Below are 21,812 nucleotides of genomic sequence, written 5' to 3' on the forward strand. Positions count from 1 at the left end.
CACCTTCAAAGCCTTCTGGAACACATTATTACAGCTATAGAGATGATAACCACTGGGGATTGAGATGGTGGGGTTAGCGTGTTGGGAAATAAGTGTCTTTTTTTCCAGATTTTGCATACTAGCGTATTCCTTATTTCTATACTGATGGTTTTATTTGCTTAAAACCTAAACTTCTATAAATACTTGTAAAAGCTGTGATTTCATGTTATTTTCTTTAAAATAAAGTAAAAAGTAATGGGATTACTTGTTCCATGAATGTAAACTAATCTGAATATGATTTTAAAGAATGCAGAATTAGTCATCTGTAATGGATTACCTTTTTGAGTAGTTTACCCTACTCCGATTGTCACAATGGCAACCTGCTCTTTATTGACACCGATATAAGAAGAATACCTTTGTCTAAACTAATAAAATATGAAAACCATCTTCCACAACATATCTGTACTTAAAATGTATGTTAAGATATTTAATTGCTTTTCAAAAACAAATCAATTGATTACTTTTCACAAAACAATTCATACAGCAAATATGGAAAAGGTAACATACCGAAAATAAACAATACATTTGATCAAAAAATTGTTTCAGCTAACAGAAATGGTAATAAATGAATCATATCAAATGAATTTAAAACACATGTGACAACCTCTTACAAGTTAACTGACATTTATGAAAAATACACTTTTCCTAAGAACACAGTCCAACCTTTGAGTTAAAATTTACCTAGACAAGATGAACCTTGTAGTGGGCTATTTAGATATTGAGCAAATTTTCTGTGAAGTTAAGCTTAAACAGTAGGTGTATGGATTAACATCACATAATAAGATTATATGATTATATTTACAATCTATAACTGCCCATATTTGAGATACATATGAGCTGGGTACTCGTGTAAGTGTCTTGACACTTTGTTCCTTCAATTATTATAGACCGTAGTTTATTTATGATGTGGTTTGGGTTTCCAAGGACATCACGATGTTGAAGTCTGATCTCCCTCCAAGTTATGAAGAGTCAAGGCAGCAGTCGTATAGCCCACAACAGCATGGGAACCATCCATACCCTCCCTATGCATATCCAGCCCAGCCAGGAGTGTACACAGGCCCGGGACAGCCTGGCATACACCCCCAGGCTGGGCTATGGCACAATATAGTTTTATTGTGCCAACTTGTTTATCACAGTTGTGTAGGCCTACACCAGTTTTTAACATGGTGTTTGAAACCAAAGCAAAAAAACAGCATTTCCAAAAAAAAAAAAACAATAAAAAAAAAACTGCAAATCCCTAAAGTTACTAAAATTTACGAGTCGCGTCCTGCGTCCCACTCCCACCGATCTTGCAATTGGGACGACTTTTGTCTCGATAATTAGGCTAGTCTTAGATCAAATTAATGTTTAAGCTTTTTAAATCGAAAGAAACCAGCAGCTTGTCCCTAGTTGTTTCAGTGGATATCTTCTCCCCCCGCCCCCTCCCACATCTGCTGCCATCTGACTGCCCAGGAAAAGCTGAGGTCTCCTCACCTGCTAGAAGCCAAATCTCTAGGAAAAGAATTTCTCAGCTCTTTTGGTCCATACAATTCAAGTGGAGAGTGCCAAAATTTTGAAGCTCCAAAAATCACACAAGGCAGCATAAAAGTAATCCATTTGACTCCAGTGGTTAAATTAATGTCTCCAGAAGTGATTTGATAGGTGTGGGTGAGAAACAGTTCAATATTTAAGTCAATTTTTACTATAAATTCTCCTCCCTGCTCAATCTCCACTTCTATCTTTCACTTTCACAATCTTCTTCTTGTGTTTTTGGTGATTCACATTCTTCATGCATATCGTCCCCTACTGGGCAAGAAGAAGAATTTCTAACAAAAATTGACTTAAATATTGATCTGTTTCTCACCCACACCTATCAAATTGCTCCAGAATATATGGATTTAACCACTGGAGTCATATGGATAACTTTTATGCTGTCTTTATGTGATTTTTGGGTCACATTGGCACCCATTTTGACACCCATTCACTTGTACTGTATGGACCAACAGAGCTGAAATATTCTTCTAAAAATCTTCATTTGTGTTCTGCAGAAGAAAGTAAGTCATACACATCTGGGATGGCATGAGGGTGAGTAAATGATTAAATAATTTTCATTTTAGGGTGAACTGTCCCTTTAAATGTGGGCTTTTGTCATTATTTATGATCTTACTGTAATTAACACTGTAATTCACTGTAATTAATACAAATTTGCCCCTACACTTTACTGAATGTCAGCAATTGCTATGTTGTAGGCTATTTAATTGCCTTTTCTTTCATGAACAATCTAATTATTTAATTCCATAATAAAATGATAATCGCCCACTGTCAGCTTATGCTGTCTCCACGAATACACAGCTAATACAACAAAAGAAGCAGTCGACGTTTTGTTGTCATATGCTTATTTATTTATTTTTTTCAATCATTAAAACGATATTTTATAACTGTGCACTTGTACCTGCATGGTTTATATTTGAAGGGCATTCTAATCATGCATTGATTGTTACAGACAGCCCTACAGAGTCACCATCTCCGTCTTCCCACCACACATCAGGGGTCGTGTGTGACCCGATTTTTGTCACGGTCATCGCCATAGCCTTGTTCTTTTGAGGCGGATCTTTTAATATGAATTTCATAAGAATCTGTTAAACACGAAACAAGTGTCAAGAACGGTTTATGTTTTAGCGCCATCTGTTGGTGGACAGGTGTTACTACAAGATGATAATAAATACGTTGAAGAAGTTCAGAGGGAATAAAACATGTCATTGTGAAGAAGAAAAAAATACTCTATCTGATCAAGTCATCACAATGAGGGAACATGGATGATAGTAAAAATAAATGAACAGTGGTCACACAAGACGGTATTTTAGTAAGGTGACAAAAGTGAAGGCGCAACGCAGGACGATGATGATCACAACACTGGAAACAGTGGAAACTGGAGATGCAGCTAGTTCATTCCAGTTCCAAGTTGCGTTGCGTTGCTTAGTTCCTGCCAAGCAGAATAGTCGCGCTCCTTACAACATCTACCTAAAACAGCAGGAGAATTATTCTGCACTTTCTACTTTAATAATTTCCGGGTGCCGTTGCTGAGGTCACAGCACAGGTGGTAAACGCAATTCCGTTATTAATTTACAGTAATAAATATGCTGATGTCACTCTGACAGTATAATTGCAGATCACATTTCTTGTTTTATAGACTCGATAAGCTTTAAATATATTGCCTATTATTGAATGATTTTAGTGCTACCTGTTGCTCTAAATGGTTGAGTTGCTTCTTTGGCTTTAACTATAGCCTATTATAATGTAATTTAGACATTATTGTAGCTCCCTGTCTGTTGTTTATTTTCCAGTATAACTAGGGTCGTTATAATTTGAATAATATTGAATTTATCGTGTTTATGTTATAAAGCTGGAAAATTCTCTAACAACTAGGCTATTTAGATATTGAGCAAATTTTCTGTGAAGTTAAACTTAAACAGTAGGTGTATGGATTAACATCACATAATAAGATTATATGATTATATTTACAATCTTTAACTGCCCATATTTGAGATACATATGAGCTGGGTACTCGTGTAAGTGTCTTGACACTTTGTTCCTTCAATTATTATAGACCGTAGTTTATTTATGATGTGGTTTGGGTTTCCAAGGACATCACAATGTTGAAGTCTGATCTCCCTCCAAGTTATGAAGAGTCAAGGCAGCAGTCGTATAGCCCACAACAGCATGGGAACCATCCATACCCTCCCTATGCATATCCAGCCCAGCCAGGAGTGTACACAGGCCCGGGACAGCCTGGCATACACCCCCAGGCTGGGCTATGGCAGGGCCCTGTATACTCCCCATCAGCTATGCCATCCATGATGCCGTCTTTTATCACACCAGGAGTGTTTTCCTCCAACCCAAGTGAGTCTCAAGCTGTTGTGTGTGAATTTTAAAGTGGAATCAATTACTGCCGTAGTGCCCATGTATTTATTTATGTGTTTGTGTTTATGTTTGTAAAAATCTGATTTATTTGCAGCAAACTGTTGCTCAGTGGCACCCTACCCTTAATATTTTTTACCATTACACTTTCTTTTTTCTTTTGTTTAATACATTCATCTCCTCTCTTTTCTTTCCTAAATGATATTACTTATTTTTGAACATTACTGAACTAATTCTAACTCTGCTATTTTATAAATTTGAAATATACTTGTCTATATATATATATATATATATATATACACACATACATACACACATACACACACACACACAATCTGGTACAATTAAATTAAAAAACATTTAATGTGACGTAAAGGTATCCAAATAATTTTTGGGGCCTCTGTATATGACGTTTGTCATCAAATATGCTATATATGTCTTTTGTGTATTCATTGTTTTGTTGTAGTAGATACAGAGGGCATATCATCACCTAGCGTGTGGGACAGCAAGAGTGTTCGGCATGCGTTCATTAGAAAGGTAAGGGTGCACAATGCCACAGTCCAGTGCCTGTGTCCTGGGGGGTTATAAAAAGTCAGATTATTATGACATCAACTCTTTATCCTTAACTAGAAGTAGTAATGCACATTTATTAAGAAAACTTAAAATGTAAAATTACAAAATGAGTAGCAGCTTAATTTAAAGCAATTAGTTTGTATTCTGATCTGTACTGTGTATTTTTGTACCAGGTTTACCTCATTTTAGCTGCCCAACTATTTGTCACTGCTTCAATCATTGCAGTGTTTGCATTTGTGTGAGTATAACAAATCCACAAAGCCAAAGCCACTGGAATTTAATGTGAATTTAATACAGTAGCCCATGTATACTAACCTAATTAATGGGTGTGTTTGCAAACATGTTTTATCTTACAGTGAGCCTGTGCGTTTATTTGTGATCCAGAATCCTGCCATTTATTGGGCATCATTGTGAGTTATTTCATGGCCATAAAGTCTAAATAAATAATAAGAAAATCATGTAGCGATCATTACAAGGAGTTATACTGGATTACCATACAATACTATACACTGTATAAAAAAGTGGTAACCTGCACTTGCTTAATGAGCTATTTCTACTCCATCTAACCTTTCAAATTTGTTTTGTTGGTGTAACCCAATGAACTCAGGTTGATTCAGTTATGTTAAATCATAATTTTGACTTAAATAATGCCAGTAAATTCAGATGTTACCACATGAAGCACATTTTTAGGTTAATATTTTTTCACTATACCATACCATGTATGCTGTCTCATACTAGACTCATGACTCATATTGAAGTAACAGTGGGATATATTTATCCACAGTCCAGTTTATCTTGTTACTTACCTTGTGCTGGTTTGCTGTGAGGGACCAAGGTGAGTTCAGTCATTTCTTAATAAGTCACATTGCAGTCACCTCAACATTAACATTATTATGGAAAATATGCCTGTTTTTAGGAGACGTCACCCATGGAATTTAGTACTCCTCCTCATTTTTGTAAGTGCATTGTACTATGTTTCCAGAAGACATCTGAAGTAGACTTGGCAATATGCGTTAGTTTCTATAGACCTACTTTTTATGAAATACGTTTTTATTATTATTATTATTATTATTATTATTATTATTATTACTATTTAAATATGCATTATCTTCCCAACAGACCCTTGCCTTGTCTTACATGACAGGAACAATATCAAGGTTAGATTAGATTTGAGGCTAAACACATTTATCGATTTTACGCATTGCTTGTGCAGTTGGTTTTAAACATCAGATAATCTTTTTGTGTGGCTTTTCCGTCTGACATCATTTACAGTTATTTTGACACCAAAGCAGTATTCTTGGCCCTCGGGATAACAGCAATAGTGTGTGTAATCGTCACAATCTTCTGTTTTCAGACCAAGGTAAGACCTGCTGTGGCAGTACCCACGGGCTCTGATCGACTGGCCGGCTATGAATGTCACTTTGTTGTCCGTGTAAAATAACCCATTGTATTTGATTACAGTGATCGTCTGTCTCTTTTTAAACATTCATGCATTGCTTTCTCAAGACAAAACCTTCTGTTTGTTGTGCCCTGCTTTTAATGCTTGGATGTTTGCAGCAATTCATAAACAGAACTGCACTATTTTGTGTACTATTTTCCCATTTTACTCGTTTTATTACTATTTTTTTATTTTTTATTATTATTATCTTTTTATCCCCTTTTTCCCCCAATTTGGTCTCCCTTAGTAGGTCCTCGTGGTGGCGTGGTTACTCGCCTCAGTCCGGGTGGCAGAGGACAGAGTTGCCTCTGCTTCTGAGACAGTCAGTCCTTGCATCTTTTCATGTGGCTCGTTGTGCATGACACCGTGGAGACTCCCAGCATGTGGAAGTTCGTGCTACTCTCCGCGATCTACGCACAACTTACCACACGCCCCATTGAGAGCGAGAACCACTTAATCACAACCATGAGGAGGTTACCCCATGTGATTCTACCCTCCCTAGCAACCAGGCCAATGTGGTTGCTTAGGAGACCTGGCTGGAGTCACTCAGCACACCCTGGATTCGAACTCGTGACTCCAGGGGTGGTTGTCAGTGTCAATACTCGCTGAGCTACCCAGGCCCCAGTTTTATTACTATTAAGATGCAACAATGTGCTCCTACAGAGACTTTTGATAAACAAACATTGATGTGAGAGGTGTAACAAAGTGCTTTCCTCTGCATTTTAACAGGTTGATTTCACCTCCTGTACGGGTCTGCTTTGCGCTCTGTGTGTGGTTGTCCTGGTGACTGGAATTATTACATCCATTGTGCTCTCCTTTCAGTATGTAAGTGAGACTGTTAGATCAGGTCTAACTCTCAATGTTGAGATTTTGCAAATTAATTGTCTATTTAAAGGAGGATTCAGGTAAATATTATCTATGGATAACATTAGGTCAGTGATGTTTGGGAGTTTAATGCATTATTGAAGTAGAGTATAGCTGTACATGTATTGTGAGTTAAGATTAATGTAATAAGTTTTAAAGACCTCAAGACCATCTCGTTTCTTGCTTGATTAATCAATATAAATTTATCAGGTGCCTTGGTTGCATATGCTGTACGGTGCTTGCGGAGCAATTGTCTTTACCTTGGTGAGTTTATGAAACACAATTTCATGCTGTTTATTTATTATCCATATTTGTTTTAAGTGAAAGTTGGTTCATATTTATTTTTTTTAGTTTTTGGCTTACCACACGCAGCTGCTCATTGGAAACCGAGCAAACGCCATCAGCCCTGAGGAATATGTCTTTGGAGCTCTTTCACTCTATGTGGATATTGTTCAGATCTTTATCTTCCTCTTGCACATCACAGGGAGTTCTTCAGAGTAAACACTGTATGAGCATTTCTGTTTGAGAGATTGAGCTTACCTTGTTTATGAATAACAACTTGGCATGCACCTCGATTATAATTGTCAACACTGTTGTCACTTATTCAAATGTCACTTTGTGTTGTATTGCTTAATATGTTGCTCCTACTCAAAATTGATTGTCACACTTTATTTACAGTATATTAAGCACTTCATTGTTTGTATTATTAATTTATACTTTGAAGAGGTTAAAGGCTGAGTGTGTGTACTATGAAAATGACACTGAAATGGTAAATGGTGGCGTTCTGTATACATTTTTTGTTATCAATATTTAGCCTATAACCTGAAGAGAAATAAAATGGAAAGTATTAAAGTATTGGAGAGTATAAGAAAATGTTTTAGCAAATATTAGCAAGCTGTCTAATTTAATATGCTTATTACGATTCACATTAATTTCGTGGGACATTTTTTAAATGCTTAATATTGAACACGACTCAAGCCTCTTCAAGAATAAAGGTGATTAATTTAGACGACAATTTGCTGACAAACTTGACAACTTGAGTGACAACCAGGAACGTCGTCCTGGGCAGTATGATGAGGGGGCCCCCCACTAACATCCTCTGTGGAATTGTCTACTCTTTGGGCTCCACCCATTAAAATGTGGGGAAAATTAATTGTACATTGATGACTCACATTAAAATTGCATTGGATAATGAAGATTGTTGGCCATTACACAAGTAGCATACTGTAGAACTTTCAGGCCAAGGACAATGATCTCAGTTAGAGGAACTGAAATTGACATCCAGTTTTTGGGGAATCACAATTTTGTTCACCTGAAACATTCATTCAAATAGAAAACTTTTATGCACACATGACCTTTTAAAGACCCCATGAAATGGCTTTACAAGCAATTTGCTTTCCTGTGAAGTATTTTTTTTTTTATTTATTTTTTTAAACAGGAAGTTGGGACGGGACATATTGAATGGTTCATCATTTTTTTTTTTTTTTTTTTAAACAGCCAATACCCTTTCATTTACATTACAGCAATGAACATGATTTGCAATTTGGGACGTTTTCATTGTAGAAAGCATTTTATTGGACAAAATGAGTGAGTGCAAGATGAATCATCAATATATTTGGTCTTACCGAAAGAGAGAGACTTTACATTTTAAATGTGTGTATCTGGTCAGAGTTAATTTCGGCAACTTTTAGGAGCACAATAGCATATAGATTATCTCAAAGCTAACAGACATGGACTAAAAGCCACAAAACTCCAATCTTGATTTTGTGGGATCTATAAGCTAAAAATATAAGTACAACATGTACAACCAAACTTCAAAACAATAAAAACACTCAGAGATAGACAATTTACATTTATTGTGGATGTACAGTGGATATGCATTTTAAAATTATTTATTAGAATTTTACAATTACTTCTCAAAAACAGTGTGTTAAGGAACATAGATCAGTAGAAAAAAGCTGGACGTACAAGTAAGATTTCAATATTACCATTTGCTTTGATCTGTGAAAAAATCATCTGTATCACTCAACAGTAAACACCGATTCCCTTCTGCAGTTAAAGTACATTAGTTTTCCCTAAAGTCCTACTGTATCATACACTGGTTAAAAGTATTATAAAAGTGGCTTAATTTCTTAATCATTGTGGCACTTCCACATCCTGGCACGTCCTGGTCACTGATGGCTGGTTGGGTGTCCGAGAGGTTCTACAGTGTCGGTCAGTAGGGGAGAAGAGAGGCCGTCCAGCTACTGTAAACTTTATGGGGTCAGGCGTTTGGGGTCACGGGGGAACATGGAGGTCTGACGTATGTTATGCAGGCCAAGGTAAAGCATGTTTACTCTCTCCAGACCTAAAAGATGGCATACATTCAACATCATGAGCCATAGATATTTTTAATTTAGATGCTCTTCTTTGTTTTGTTTTTTTCCTTTTCTCACCAATTTGGAATGCCCAATTCCCAATGCGCTCTAAGTCCTCATGGTGGCGTAGTGACTCGCCTCAATCCGGGTGGCGGAGGATGAATCTCAGTTGCCTCCGCTACTGAGACCGTCAATCCGCGCATCTTATCACGTGGCTTGTTGAGCATGTTACCGCAGAGAAATAGCACGTGTGGAGGCTTCACACTATTCTCCGTGGCATCCAAGCACAACTCACCACATGCCCCACCGAGAGCGAGAACCACATTATAGCGACCACGAGGAGGTTACCCCATGCGACTCTACCCTCCCTAGCAACCAGACCAATTTGGTTGCTTAGGAGACCTGGCCGGAGTCATAATTGAGAAATTCTTAAATCCTTGGACTAAAATACAGAAACTAAAATACTAAATGTTTTAGAAACTACATCTCAAGGCAGATTTTAATAGTATGTTTATACTTAAATCACACTGTTTCTAAACTGCAAGAGCGTAAAAGGGGTGTGTTACCTATGCCACCGCCAGCGTGAGGAGGGGCACCATACCGAAATGAATCAATGTAGGCCTTGATCTTCTCCAGATCTGTAACACACAGCAAAACACTGATCTTCTATTATCAACACAGACTTTGAAGTATTCAGTTTTTCTCATTATATGTGTTGAGCAATTAGTTCTGCTCCAAAACCTAGAGTGCTGCCTCCCTAGGCAGCATTTTAATACATCATCAGCTCACTAGGATTTGGAACATAGCTACTGTTGCTATGGTTACCAATGGCATGGTGCTGTGCCCTTTCAGTCAGCAGCTGGGCATCGTGAATTCTCTGAGCTCCAGACAGGATCTCCTCTCCTCTCATGAACATGTCATATGAATTTGAGTATTTCTGCAGGGGGAATATGTGGGGTTTGTTATTAACCATGTAACCTCTAATTAAAAGCCAATGGGTTAGCATAGGTTTTGAAAACATATACCGGGTTGTTGGGGTCAGGCATGGTGTAGAACGGTCTCACTGCCAAGGGGTATTTATCCAGCACATAAAAGTCAGTGTCATACTAAAAGAAATGCAAATGTGTGTTTAATCCAAGGACAAGTTCTAATACTTTTTTTTCCACTTATAGTCCACTTATAATGCTAGTCAAAGTTTCTTGCACTAAAAACAATAGTAATGTAGTTTTATGACCATTTCCCACACACTCTCTCTCTTTGAGCCTTAGAATTAAATGGGCAGTTTTTGCTACTGTACCTTTAAAGGGATAGTTCACTCAAAAATGAAAATCCTCATATAATTTACTCACCCTCATGCCATCCCAGATGTGTATTACTTTCTTTCTTCTGCAGAACACAAACTATGATTTTAAGAAGAATATTTCAAGGGGGTCTGGGTAGCTCAGCGAGTAAAGACGCTGACTACCACCCCTGGAGTCACGAGTCCGAATCCAGGGCGTGCTGAGTGACTCCAGCCAGGTCTCCTAAGCAACCAAATTGGCCCGGTTGCTAGGGAGGGTAGAGTCACATGGGGTAACCTCCTCGTGGTCGCTATGTTGTTCACTCTCGGTGGGGCGCATGGTGAGTTGTGCATGGATGCCGCGGAGAATAGCGTGAAGCCTCCACACGCGCTATGTCTCTGCGGTAACGCGCTCAAGCCATGTGATAAGATGCGTGGGTTGACGGTCTCAGACACGGAGGAAACTGATATTCGTCCTCCGGCACCCGGATTGAGGCAAGTCACTATGCCATCACGAGGACTTGGAGTGCATTGCGAATTGGCCATTCCAAATAAAAAAAATAAAAAAATAAATAAATAAATAAATATTTCAGCTCTGTAGGTCTATACAACGCAGGTGAATGGGTGCCAACATTTTGATGCTCCAAAAAGCACGTAAAGGCAACATAAAAGTAATCTATATGACTCAAGTGTTATAATCCATATTTTCAGAAGTGATATGATAGGTGTGGGTAAGAAATAGATCAATATTTAAGTCCTTTTTGGCTTGAAATTCTCCTACCTTCCCAGTAGGGGGCAATATGCATGAAGAATGTGAATCACCACAAACAAAAGAAGAATGTGAAAGTGATCTGTTTCTCATCCACACATATCATATCACTTCTGAAGATGTTAATTTACCACTGGAGTCTTACGGATTACTTTTATGCTGACTTACGTGATTTTTGGAGTGTATTCTCCTAAAAATCTTTGTTTGAGTTCAGCAGATGAAAGAAAGACATACACATCTGGGATGGCATAAGGGTGAGTAAATGATGAGAGAATTTTCATTTTTGGGTGAACTATCCATTTAAAGCTATATGTAAATATCCAAAATGTATCTAAATGTACATATAGATGGTCAGCTAACCTCTTCTCATGTAAAAACTACTTAAAACACACTGTCAGTGTGACACATCAGTGAAAGAAGCCATATTTCAGAATAATAAATAATGTCTCAAAGTGGTACACAAACTTTACACAGGATATTCATCTTTTTACCTTCTCCTTTACAAGACGACCAAGCAGTTTTTCATTAGGTGTGCTGAGGAAGGGAAAAAATTAAAAGGCATAAAACAGTCAGTTACAGTCAACATAAAATGCAGTGTGGCTAATTGTGTCAAAGAAAGCCACACTCACCTCAAATCATCTTCATCCCCCATTTCTACCCCAGCAGCTCTAAGCATGGCCACTCCCTCCCTGTACTCCAGTCTCAGAGTGGGCTCCAGGAACTTGAAGGGCTCACTGGGGTACTGCTTATTCACCGTCTGGATCTCTGTCTGGAACCTGCATGCATCCACATTGTAGAGATAAGTGAGAAGAAGTGGGGAGAATGGCAATTAGCATGGCAAGAGGTGGTCTGAAAATGGGTCTGGCTTGGCAGCCCATAAATTCTCCCTAATTATTCAGGTGCAATGGGTCTAAATAATAATTCTATCTAAAATCTTCAATGCATATTTTCAATTCATGGTAAAGTTATTCAGGTGTAAATGATTGTCTATACAGAATTGTCAAATGGTCCCGGTTACTTTTGTCAGCGCTAGTCAGGCTGGACCAATTCCAGTTTGCGATTACTGGATAAGATATTAATTAATGTTTTTTAGAGATTGCTGGATTGGATCCAAGACTTGTAGTATTAATCTGACCACTAGATGGCCGTCTATATGGTTGTTACAATAAACCACATGATAACGTGTTGCTCTTGCTTTCTTGGGAATTGTCAATTTTTTCTGATTTTCTGGTGAAACTGATGTGACTTTTCTCTCATGTGATTTAATTCCAAATAAAATAAAAGGAAACAGGACTTTACAAAAAAAACCTGAGAACTTAAAGGGACATTCCAGCTGTTGTGCTCCTTACCGGTGACGGAGTCCCTTAAAGATTTGAACCATGGTGTCAGTGATGGAGTCTATGACCTCATGGTAATGGTAGTTGAAAGCCATCTCAATATCCAGACCCACGAATTCTGTCAAGTGCCGATGAGTGTTGGAATCCTCAGCCCTGAACACTAGGAGAAAAACATCAACGAGTAACTGTGAGATTCCCAGTCGTAGTAACACAAGCTAAGCAAAGATGGAGCAAACCACTGGGCACAGACAACGTTAACCACTGGGCACAGCACAATCTTGGTTGCAGTGTTGGAGAGTAACTAAATAGAGTAGCTTTCCTTTAAGTGAATTGGTTAGTTCTCACTTTTATTTTCTAGGAACCAAAAATACGATTATCTTATAGTTATACATTTAAAACAACCCCCCCCCCCCCCGCCCCCCACACACACTTAAAAAGCTTCAGTGTAGTTAGTTTTTTTTTATTAGTTACTAAAAGTAACTAAAAAACATTTCAAAAAAGTAGTTTGACTAACTACTACAAATTCTGAGTAGTTTGTAACTTGACATTCTATAATTTCAAAGAAGCTTCCCCTACACTGTGTGGTTGTAACCTGATTTTAAACATGTTACCATTGTTTCCACTGGATGTTGATTTTCAACGAAGCACAGAAGTCCCAATTTTTTAAATAAAAATAGCTTTGCATTTAGGTATTATGATCAGGAAATGTAGTGTCTGTGACAAACAACAGAACCATAAAAAAGGCTTGCCCAAAAGCAGACTAAGTCCCTGAGCTTTGCACATTCCTATGTAAAAAGATGAATGGTGTTTCTACAGTGTGACTTCTCATCAGCAGAGGTCCCTGATGAGCTATATTTTCCTGAAGTCTACATCCCACAGCTCTGCTTAAAGTGGATGATACTCATGTTCTTTTCAAGGTGTTGCAGAGAACGGATTCCTGTGCCAGCCAATTCAACAAGAGTGCAATCCGTCTATTTATGCTGCAGAATGTCATGACACGTACTGGTAGGGAGAAGATACAGATAACAATGACTTCTACAAATAGAAGCACAAATACAATGGCCCCAAGAAGAATTTGGACACTTAAACCACACTTCAAATATACAAATGTCATTGCAGTTGATCAAACAAAGTAGGAATGTGCAAAACTAAAAAAAATTAAAATCAACTACTCTGTGACATGCTTGAACAACTAGTCAACTAATTAGTCAAACAGAAGATTTCATGTTTACCCGCATCAGAAGTTCACATAGGACTTATTCTTATGTTCAAAAACAGCTGGACAGAGCACAATAGAATGGAATAGAACACCAAGTTAAGACATATCCTGACTAGCAGTATTAAAAATCTAAAGCTCATGCCACAAGATGCAAAAAAACAGCCCAAAAAACATTCCTCTAAATTATTTCAAATTGAAAGTCATTTAAAACCTAACAAACTTCTTTTTGTGTAACACTTTTCTTCAAAAGTATGCTTGTCCAAACTCTCTTTAAAAATAAATGTGATTTGTTTTGATATTTATTTTTTGCTAATGCTATTTAAGCCTGACTTAACTGTCTAAATAATTTTGCGGTAGCCACTTTGCTGTCAGCTCTAGAGAGATGGCCTGCTGCTGGGAACAGCCGGTGGACATGGAGAATCAAGTGGAAGAGACTGGCGTTTTTTTTCCTTTCTTTTCTTTACCTGGTCCGACACAGAAGACTTTGTCAAAATCAGCACAGATGCACATCTGCTTGTAGAGCTGTGGGGACTGGGCCAGGTATGCACTGGTTTTGAAGTAGGAGACGGTGAAAACGTTGGCCCCACCTTCACTGGCGGCTATTAAAAACACACAGACACATATACTTTGGTCATGGGTAACATTTTGTCCACAAACACTGAAGACAGAGAGATGAGACAAATAATTTTTGCAGAAGTATGGCCAAAATGAACATTTTGTTCTATGGGGCATGTACTGCAGGGTGTGTGTACCGGATGCAGTGTGGTTTGAATGAGAGAACACAACAATGTTGATCTGACATGTGTGGCAGCACAGACCAAACGCGGCAAAGTTCAAATTTGAAAAATGTCATTATCATACGTTCCGATTGGCTGGTCGAGGTGCAGAGAAAATGAGAGTAACTGTTTTCCTTAACAGTGAAAACCACAAACACAACAGTGGGGTTCGTTGAGGGAAAGTGTTGTAACAGTAGCGAGATCTTTGACGTAATTCCTCATCTTTAAAATCATTGGTGAACTAAAACAGGAGCATATTTAAGTACTGACTAAAGCATTTGAGCGCTGTCATTTCTGCACTAGACTACTAGCAGCTCAAAAGATAAAAGTCGTATCCTGTTCGTGACCAGCAGTATATCTCAATTATTTTTAAAAAAGGAATCAGATTTAAAAGGAATACAAGTTATCCTATTTACATTTTACATTTTATATATATATTAAATTCTCATAAAAGATCTCAACTTGTAATTTTCTTCATTGGTCAAGGCTGGATTTGTTAAAATTAAAATTCTGTCAAAATTTCCTCATCCACATGACATTCCAAATGTAAATGATTGTATGATTCTCCATGTTCCATTGAACAAAAAGATGTTCTGCAGAATGTCCAAGTTTTTATTTTCCATAGAACTAAAGTGAATGGTCATTTATAATTTATAAGCTACAAAAATTACAAAAACACACCATAATAAAACCAATTCCAATTTTGAAGCCATGCTATAGGCTTTGTAAGGAACAGACCCAAATTTCAAACATATACTGAAAATTTTCCCTCTGGCACTGCTCTCAAATCTCTTCGTTTGGACTACTTTTATGATACTTGTTTTGTTCTCTTTTTGTCATTTTTACAGCTTGACAGTTTAAATCACCATTCACATTTGTAGCATGGCAAAAAGCAGCTCGCCAGTGTTGGGCAAGCTACTCAGAAAATGTAGCTAGCAAAGCCACCAATTACTCAACAGAAAAATTTGTTAAGCTAAGCTAAAAGCTACACTTGAGAGAAAAGTAGCAAGTTACACTACAAGCTACATTTAAGCTACTTGATTTTTTCCCAACCAGATGCACAGAGCATACTGTCCTTTTAAGTCCGGAGAAAGCACATCAATTTGTAAAGAGCTTGAGTCCAGACAACAGAACCATACCCTGAACTCTGCACAAAAACATTGCTGCTCATGAATTCTGTCAGATCCAATAGCACTCAATGTACCCACCATCTAAAGAGTGCTAACTTGGCTACCAATCAGTGACAGGGGACAAATCTCCTTAAACACCACTTTTTTCTTCAGCTAATGTTTTGACAAGTGTCGCTGTCTTTTTTTACCTCAAAAAATAAAGCAGTATCAATCCTTGAAAGTGAAATTTTTAAGAGACTGATGGTGCAGAGAAGGAACAATAAACTAAGTCGGACAGCATGAGTAGGAAATCGTTCAAAAGGCTGGGTGTGTGAGGACAGAGATAAGACCTGTGCTACTCTGTCCCTGCTGTCATGAATACAGACAATGAGATTGAACAAGGGGACAAGATAATTAAGTCACCTCAGTTGCTCTGTGAGGTTAAGGACAACATGAAACAGCATGAACAGTGCATTCAACTGTCATAATGTGACATATTGTGGAGAGAAACATTCAGTGGGAAGTAATGTTTGGCAGGACTTCCTTTTATCCATCGTGATTTAATTGGATAACTGGAATATTATTATTGGTTAATATTTTTCTCTGTCCATCTGACCTTGGTTACATTAGCAGAAAAGCTGTTTCAGAGGCAAAACATTTCAGTCATTTTGATAAGAGATTATGAAAACAAACATCTTATGAGGAACTGTGCATGTATAAGTCAGGGACATTTATTAAGATTTTGATTTCATGTTGTCTTTAAAGGAATAATTTACCCAAACATGAAAATTCTGTCAATTTACATGACTTTCTTATGCGTAACACAAAAGGAGATGTTTTAATGAATACCACAATCGTTCTTTCCAACACAATAGCAGTGGAAAGTGACTCACTTTAAAGCTTAAAAAAGGACACAAAAGTATCATAAAAGTAGTCCATATGGCTTGTGCATAATATTCAAAGACTTCTGAAGGCATACCACAGGTTTTGGTGAGAAGCAACCCAAAATGTAAGCAATTTTTCCAGTGAAAATCTTGACATCCACTGCACGTTCATGAGTGCATGAAAGAAGTTTGTTCACTCTTGCTCACATATTCTAAAAGCATCTCCTTTTGTGTTCCAAATATGAAAGTCATTTTGGTTTGGAACAATATGAGGGTGAGAATATTATGACAGATGATGAGATGCAACGAAGAAGAGAGATGGACTGGGAGATGGTCATACCAGAGATTATTTTGGGGGTCTGGATCTCCACAAAGCCCTTGTTGATGAGCGTGTCTCTGAAGAGCTGACATATGCCCGACTGCAGCCGGAAGATGGCCTGGCTTGTCGTGGTCTAAAAAAGAAGACACATTGGGCTAGTAAACATGTTATATAACTTGTTTGTTTGAGTGTGCCAGGGACTGATGCAGTACTTCGCTCTTTGTGCATCACCTGGGAACTTCTACGTTTCACTTTTTATCCCATGCACTGTTATGGCTTTGTGAATATTTGTACAAATAAATAAGGTCTCCTTCACAATACAAAAGGGACGCAGTTCTTGCTAAATCAATCTTTAGCAACAAGGGTCTCCAGCATAAAGCTATTGAAAACAGCTTTCTATGCCTGAATTTCCCATGAATCAGATGACTCCCTAATGATATGGGCCACGTTTCCTCTGTCTTCATGACTTGCCGCAAGCTCGCATAAATCCTTGAGAAACAATCACCCTACATATCAATATTTAGTGGATCTTATTTTTTGGATTAACTTCTGTTAGGACAGATTCATTTTGCAGTGTGAAAAGAGGGAGAAAGAATTAATTGTGTGAGAAAATACCATTAAGATTGTAATGGGTGTCTAAATTAAGTAAAATGTATCAGGCCTGCCTTGTGTAAGTCTTTTAGTTTCAAACTCATTAAATAAAGTATGCAACTGCACTCTTGCTCAGCAGAGCCTACCTCAAGAATTTCAATGCTCAGATCACTAGCATGATCTTAGCAAATGGCAATAAAAAGACTTTGACCTTAAAGGAATATTTCACCCAAAAATGAAATTCTCTCATCATCACCCTCATGCCATCCCAGATGTGTATGACTTTCTTCTGATGAACACAAATGAAGATTCTTAGAATAATATCTCAGCTCTGTAGGTTCATTCAGTGCAAGATCCGAAATGAAGAATTTTATAAGTTTGTTCATACAATGCAAGTAAATGGGTGCCATCAGGCTGCTGGCTGTTTGACGGTCCAAAAGGCATATTTAGGTAGCATAAATGTAATCCGCATGACTCCAGTCGATCAATTAATGTCTTCTGAAGCAAATCGATAGTTTTGTGTAAGGGTGCTTTCATATCTGGTTCAAACCTGAGTTCATTTCATGCCCCCTCCCCCTGCTGTTCTCTGTTCACATCATATTTTTTGGTTCCAATTATGTCATCAATGTGAGTACAAGCGGGAGCTGTTTACCACCGTAACTAGGCAACAACTCAAGAAGACATCAGCTTCGTTGTGTTATTGAAGTATTCATCTCTTTGGATTTACCACCAAAGTTTTACATGCACAAAACAACAACTATGTTTGTCTGCCACAGATGCATTGAATGTGCAATGATGTGAAGAATACTGCCGTTTGTTTGCCCTGAGCCAGCGGATCGATAGTGAAGAGTGAAGAATGTAAGCTTCTCCCTGACGGTGATTTATTTGGACACAAGCTGGCATGAGAAATTCATTTAACCATAATAATTGTGATCAGGAGCCTGCAAAGATGCGAATTATACGTCATCAATAAGGGTTCACATCATCGATTTGGTACGATTGCATTCATATTAGCAGCAAACCACACCTGAGTTTACATGAACCATACCCCAGGCCACATTTTCAAGGCACCCGAGTTCGGAAAACAGCATTTACACAACTCAAACCAACCAAACTTTGACATCATTCGAGCTCGGGTGCGCACCGAAAGTGCTAGTGTGAAAGCACCCTAAGAAATCCTACGTCACTGATGCGTTGACTGCTGGCAGGAAGCAATAAAGTTTTAATTATTTTTTATTTTTTTTGAACAAACCTATCGATTTGCTTCAGAAGATATTAACAGATTGACTCAAGTCATGTGGATTACTTTTATGTTGCCTAAATATGCCTTTTAGGCCATCAAACAGCCAGCAGGCAGATGGTACCTGTTACTTGCATTGTATGGACAAACAAAGCTGAAATGGGCTTATAAAAATCTTCAGTTTTGCTGAAGAAGGAAAGTCGTACACATTTGGGATGGCTTAAAGGAAAGGAAATCAAGAGATGATTTTCATTTTTAGATGAACTAACCCTTTAAGTAAATAATTTATTTCATAGGGGTTCAGTTGACAAAGTCTGGAACCACTTTCCTTATAACTAAATAGAAGTTATAAATAAATATAAATATCAGAAGTCAACACATTCAGACAGTCAGTCTATATTGTACTGTGGATACAATTGGAGGAAAGTGTGTAACTAGTTCGTGCATTTAAGTAGTTGTACAGTTCATATGTAAAACTACTGTTATCAGTAGAGTGTTTAAACAATGAGCTTTCAGTTGGAATCTCCACTCGTCTTTCAAGGGGGCTTTCACACTTGTGTTCGTGAGAGCGCTCTAAAAAAACGAGGCAGCACAGAAAGCTGTTGTCCTGTGGTTTGACTCCCCCGCCTCCTGCTCTCAGTTTCGGTCTTCACTTTTGGAACTTTTAAAAAATGAGCTGCTCACTCAGAGTAGTCCTGTAGCGCTGCCAGATTTCAATCTCATTTGGCATGTGAGAAAGATGGTGCCAAAAAAACAATGTGTGTGGGTGCGTGACACGGAGGCCTTTCATTATGACAGAGCCAATCCTGCCAAAGCTGCAAACTGCCTATTGCTTTACTGTTCGCTGCAATGAAGGTGTGATGGCAGGCCAGGTATGTGGGTTCACAAAAACACATTCTCACAAATAGGTGCTCTTTCAAAACACAGGTGGCAAATCGCTGTGCACGAATCCCACGACCACATCAGGGTTTCATAAATCTGAACAATATGCTCAATTGGGATTCATTTATTTCAGAAACTTCGCTCAAGTTTCACAATGTCACAGACTGGCGAGTCAGAGTGGACAAACAATACCAGTAAAAGAGGAAAGAGATGAAGACGGGCTTACTCTCAAATCAATAACCCGGTTGTCCAGTCTGGTATCCTGGTTGACTGTGGCTCTGCCTTCCTGAAAGAACAGTAGAGAAAGCTCACCATTAGGGAATTATTAAGTAATATAATTCTCTTAAAGGCATAGTTCACCCACAAATGAAACTTCTCTTATTTACTCACCCTCATGCCATCAGCAGAACACAAACAAAGATTTTTTGAAAAATATCTTAGCTCTGTAGGTCCATACAATGCAAGTGAATGGTGATCAGACCTTTGTAGATCCAAAAATCATATAATGGAAACATAAGAGTAATCCATATGACTCCAGAGTTTAAATCCATATCTTTAGGAGCAATAAATAAAAGGTGTGGGTGAGAAAAAGAACAATATTTATGTCCTTTTTTACTCTAAATTTCCACTTTAACTTTCAGACGTTAAAGTGAAACAAATCAGGCACCACATGTGACATTCAGATGTAAAAGTGAAAGTGGAGATTTAGAGTAAAAAAAGGACTTATATTTGTATCTGTTTCTCACCTATACCTAGTATCTCGCTTCTGAAGATATGGATTTAAACACTGGAGTCCAATGGATTACTTCTATTTTTCCTTTATGTGATTTTTGGAGCTACAAAAGGTCTGATCATCATTCACTAGCATTGTATGGATCTCGAATATTCTTCTAAAAGTCTTTGTTTGTGTTCTGCTGAAGAAAGAAAGTCGTACACATCTGGGATGGCATGAGGGTGAGTAAATGATGAGAATTTGTATTTTTAGGTGAACTATCCCTTTAATATCTTTCAGCAATTTATGAGAATGATGAAACAAACAAAATTCACTGAAACTGACAGTTCGTACTGATTCAAAAGAAATGAATCGAACTACCCAATTCTAATTCTATTTATGCTACAGAAATTTAAAATCACAGACACTATTAAAACAACTCTGTCTTAACGCTCTCCTACTCGCAGGGAAGGATCACAAAACTAGTCTAATGTTTTATATCATTATATTAATATTATTCTTAATATAATAATCTTAATATTAAGCTAAATTATAAAAGTGCATTAAAATCATCGCAACATTCATAATTTTGTTCACTTACAGCAAGCTTCAATAAATCCTTGAGAAACAATCAACTTCAATATACATTTTTTTGGCTCTTATTTATTGAATTAGCCTCTGTTAGGCTAGACTAGCAAGTAAAACTTTATTTGTGATACATTTGTATCATAATTATCTCATGAATAAACTACATCTAACTAAGTCCTACTTACGATTCCACAAATGTTTTATTTTCTACTCTTTTCCTAGTCATACATCTTGTTCTAACTTGCAAAAATGTAAAAAAAAGCATAATTTTCTCGATTGCTTGGTTTCAGTTTCACGGATTGCACTGGGTAGCTCTGCCCACAGTGAAATCTCTTCCCCTCGTAGCTGTAAATTAAACATCAAATAAGTTCTGCTTGGCTCTTGCTTCGTGAAGTATTCCGCTTATAGTGAGGACTGAAAAATTAATTGATGTAAGTTTGCAACAGGTTAGGACATAGTGTTAAAGACAACTGTATTTTAAGCTAAATTCAACATACAAATTCTCATTTCTTTTGCAGAATCTGCCCAAAGGCCCATAAGCACTATGAGATTCTTTCCTGCATAAAGCCCAAAGGAGCTGAACAAGATGAGAAGAGCTGATGAACAGCCCACTACTCCTGCCTCGAAAAATTATATCAGACTGAGCAGATAAGAGACAGACGTAATGAGGCGGCAGTTGCTCTGTCTGACTAATGCTGTGGAATCCCTGCAGAAAACACCTGGACAACAACTGCAGCTGGTTTTGCCTCACTATGTAAACACTGTGCCACCATCAGCTGTCTCACAGCAAGAGAAAGAGGCAATACCATGCTACTAATGCTGTTTCTTCAGTATGTACTATCTACTGCACATAGTATGCAATTTTGTGTATGCCAAAATGAGCAGTATACAACCAAAGAACAGCACGATGAATACAATAAAACCTAATACAATATATAA

The 21,812-nt window shown here is 37.7% G+C and overlaps 2 protein-coding genes across 7 annotated transcripts in view; one reads left to right on the plus strand and one right to left on the minus strand.

Moving 5' to 3' along the window:
* Nucleotides 1-2,806: 2,806 nt before the first annotated feature.
* LOC127447882 (protein lifeguard 3-like) lies at nt 2,807-7,993 on the plus strand. Of its 4 annotated transcripts, none has more exons than XM_051710050.1 (12): nt 2,807-3,115; nt 3,663-3,918; nt 4,406-4,473; nt 4,683-4,747; nt 4,866-4,919; nt 5,294-5,344; nt 5,426-5,465; nt 5,629-5,666; nt 5,782-5,869; nt 6,677-6,772; nt 7,022-7,075; nt 7,163-7,993. In XM_051710050.1, exons 2-12 carry the CDS (start codon nt 3,672-3,674, stop codon nt 7,310-7,312), a joined length of 951 nt encoding a protein of 316 aa, XP_051566010.1. In that variant the 5' UTR covers nt 2,807-3,115; nt 3,663-3,671; the 3' UTR covers nt 7,313-7,993. The 4 variants fall into 4 exon arrangements, with proteins under 4 accessions (XP_051566010.1, XP_051566009.1, XP_051566008.1 ...); XM_051710049.1 differs by having other exon boundaries at nt 2,808-3,118; nt 4,403-4,473; XM_051710048.1 differs by having other exon boundaries at nt 2,808-3,115; nt 3,626-3,918; nt 4,403-4,473.
* A 657-nt stretch (nt 7,994-8,650) lies between these two features.
* Nucleotides 8,651-21,812, minus strand: part of LOC127447872 (aspartate--tRNA ligase, cytoplasmic-like) — a 32,679-nt gene continuing 19,517 nt past the window's right edge. For all 3 annotated transcript variants that reach the window (XM_051710029.1, XM_051710028.1, XM_051710030.1), the window contains exons 9-18: nt 19,800-19,859; nt 16,882-16,993; nt 14,237-14,371; nt 12,566-12,713; nt 11,846-11,992; nt 11,708-11,750; nt 10,194-10,274; nt 9,994-10,105; nt 9,735-9,806; nt 8,651-9,158 (exon numbers count right to left, since the gene is read on the minus strand). In XM_051710029.1, the coding sequence (XP_051565989.1) occupies nt 9,067-9,158; nt 9,735-9,806; nt 9,994-10,105; nt 10,194-10,274; nt 11,708-11,750; nt 11,846-11,992; nt 12,566-12,713; nt 14,237-14,371; nt 16,882-16,993; nt 19,800-19,859 (1,002 nt within the window). In that variant the 3' untranslated portion in view covers nt 8,651-9,066. The remainder of the gene's footprint in view (nt 9,159-9,734; nt 9,807-9,993; nt 10,106-10,193; nt 10,275-11,707; nt 11,751-11,845; nt 11,993-12,565; nt 12,714-14,236; nt 14,372-16,881; nt 16,994-19,799; nt 19,860-21,812) is intronic.

The sequence above is a fragment of the Myxocyprinus asiaticus genome, chromosome 11, assembly GCF_019703515.2.
Source record: "Myxocyprinus asiaticus isolate MX2 ecotype Aquarium Trade chromosome 11, UBuf_Myxa_2, whole genome shotgun sequence".
Lineage (NCBI taxonomy): Eukaryota > Metazoa > Chordata > Actinopteri > Cypriniformes > Catostomidae > Myxocyprinus > Myxocyprinus asiaticus.

Coding starts and splice junctions, on each gene's coding strand:
- LOC127447882 (XM_051710049.1), top strand. CDS start 3,672: ATGTTGAAGTCTGATCTCCCTCCAAGTTATGAAGAGTCAAGGCAGCAG. Junction 5,667..5,781: donor ATGACAGGAACAATATCAAG/GTTAGATTAGAT, acceptor CATCATTTACAG/TTATTTTGACACCAAAGCAG. Junction 7,076..7,162: donor GAGCAATTGTCTTTACCTTG/GTGAGTTTATGA, acceptor TATTTTTTTTAG/TTTTTGGCTTACCACACGCA.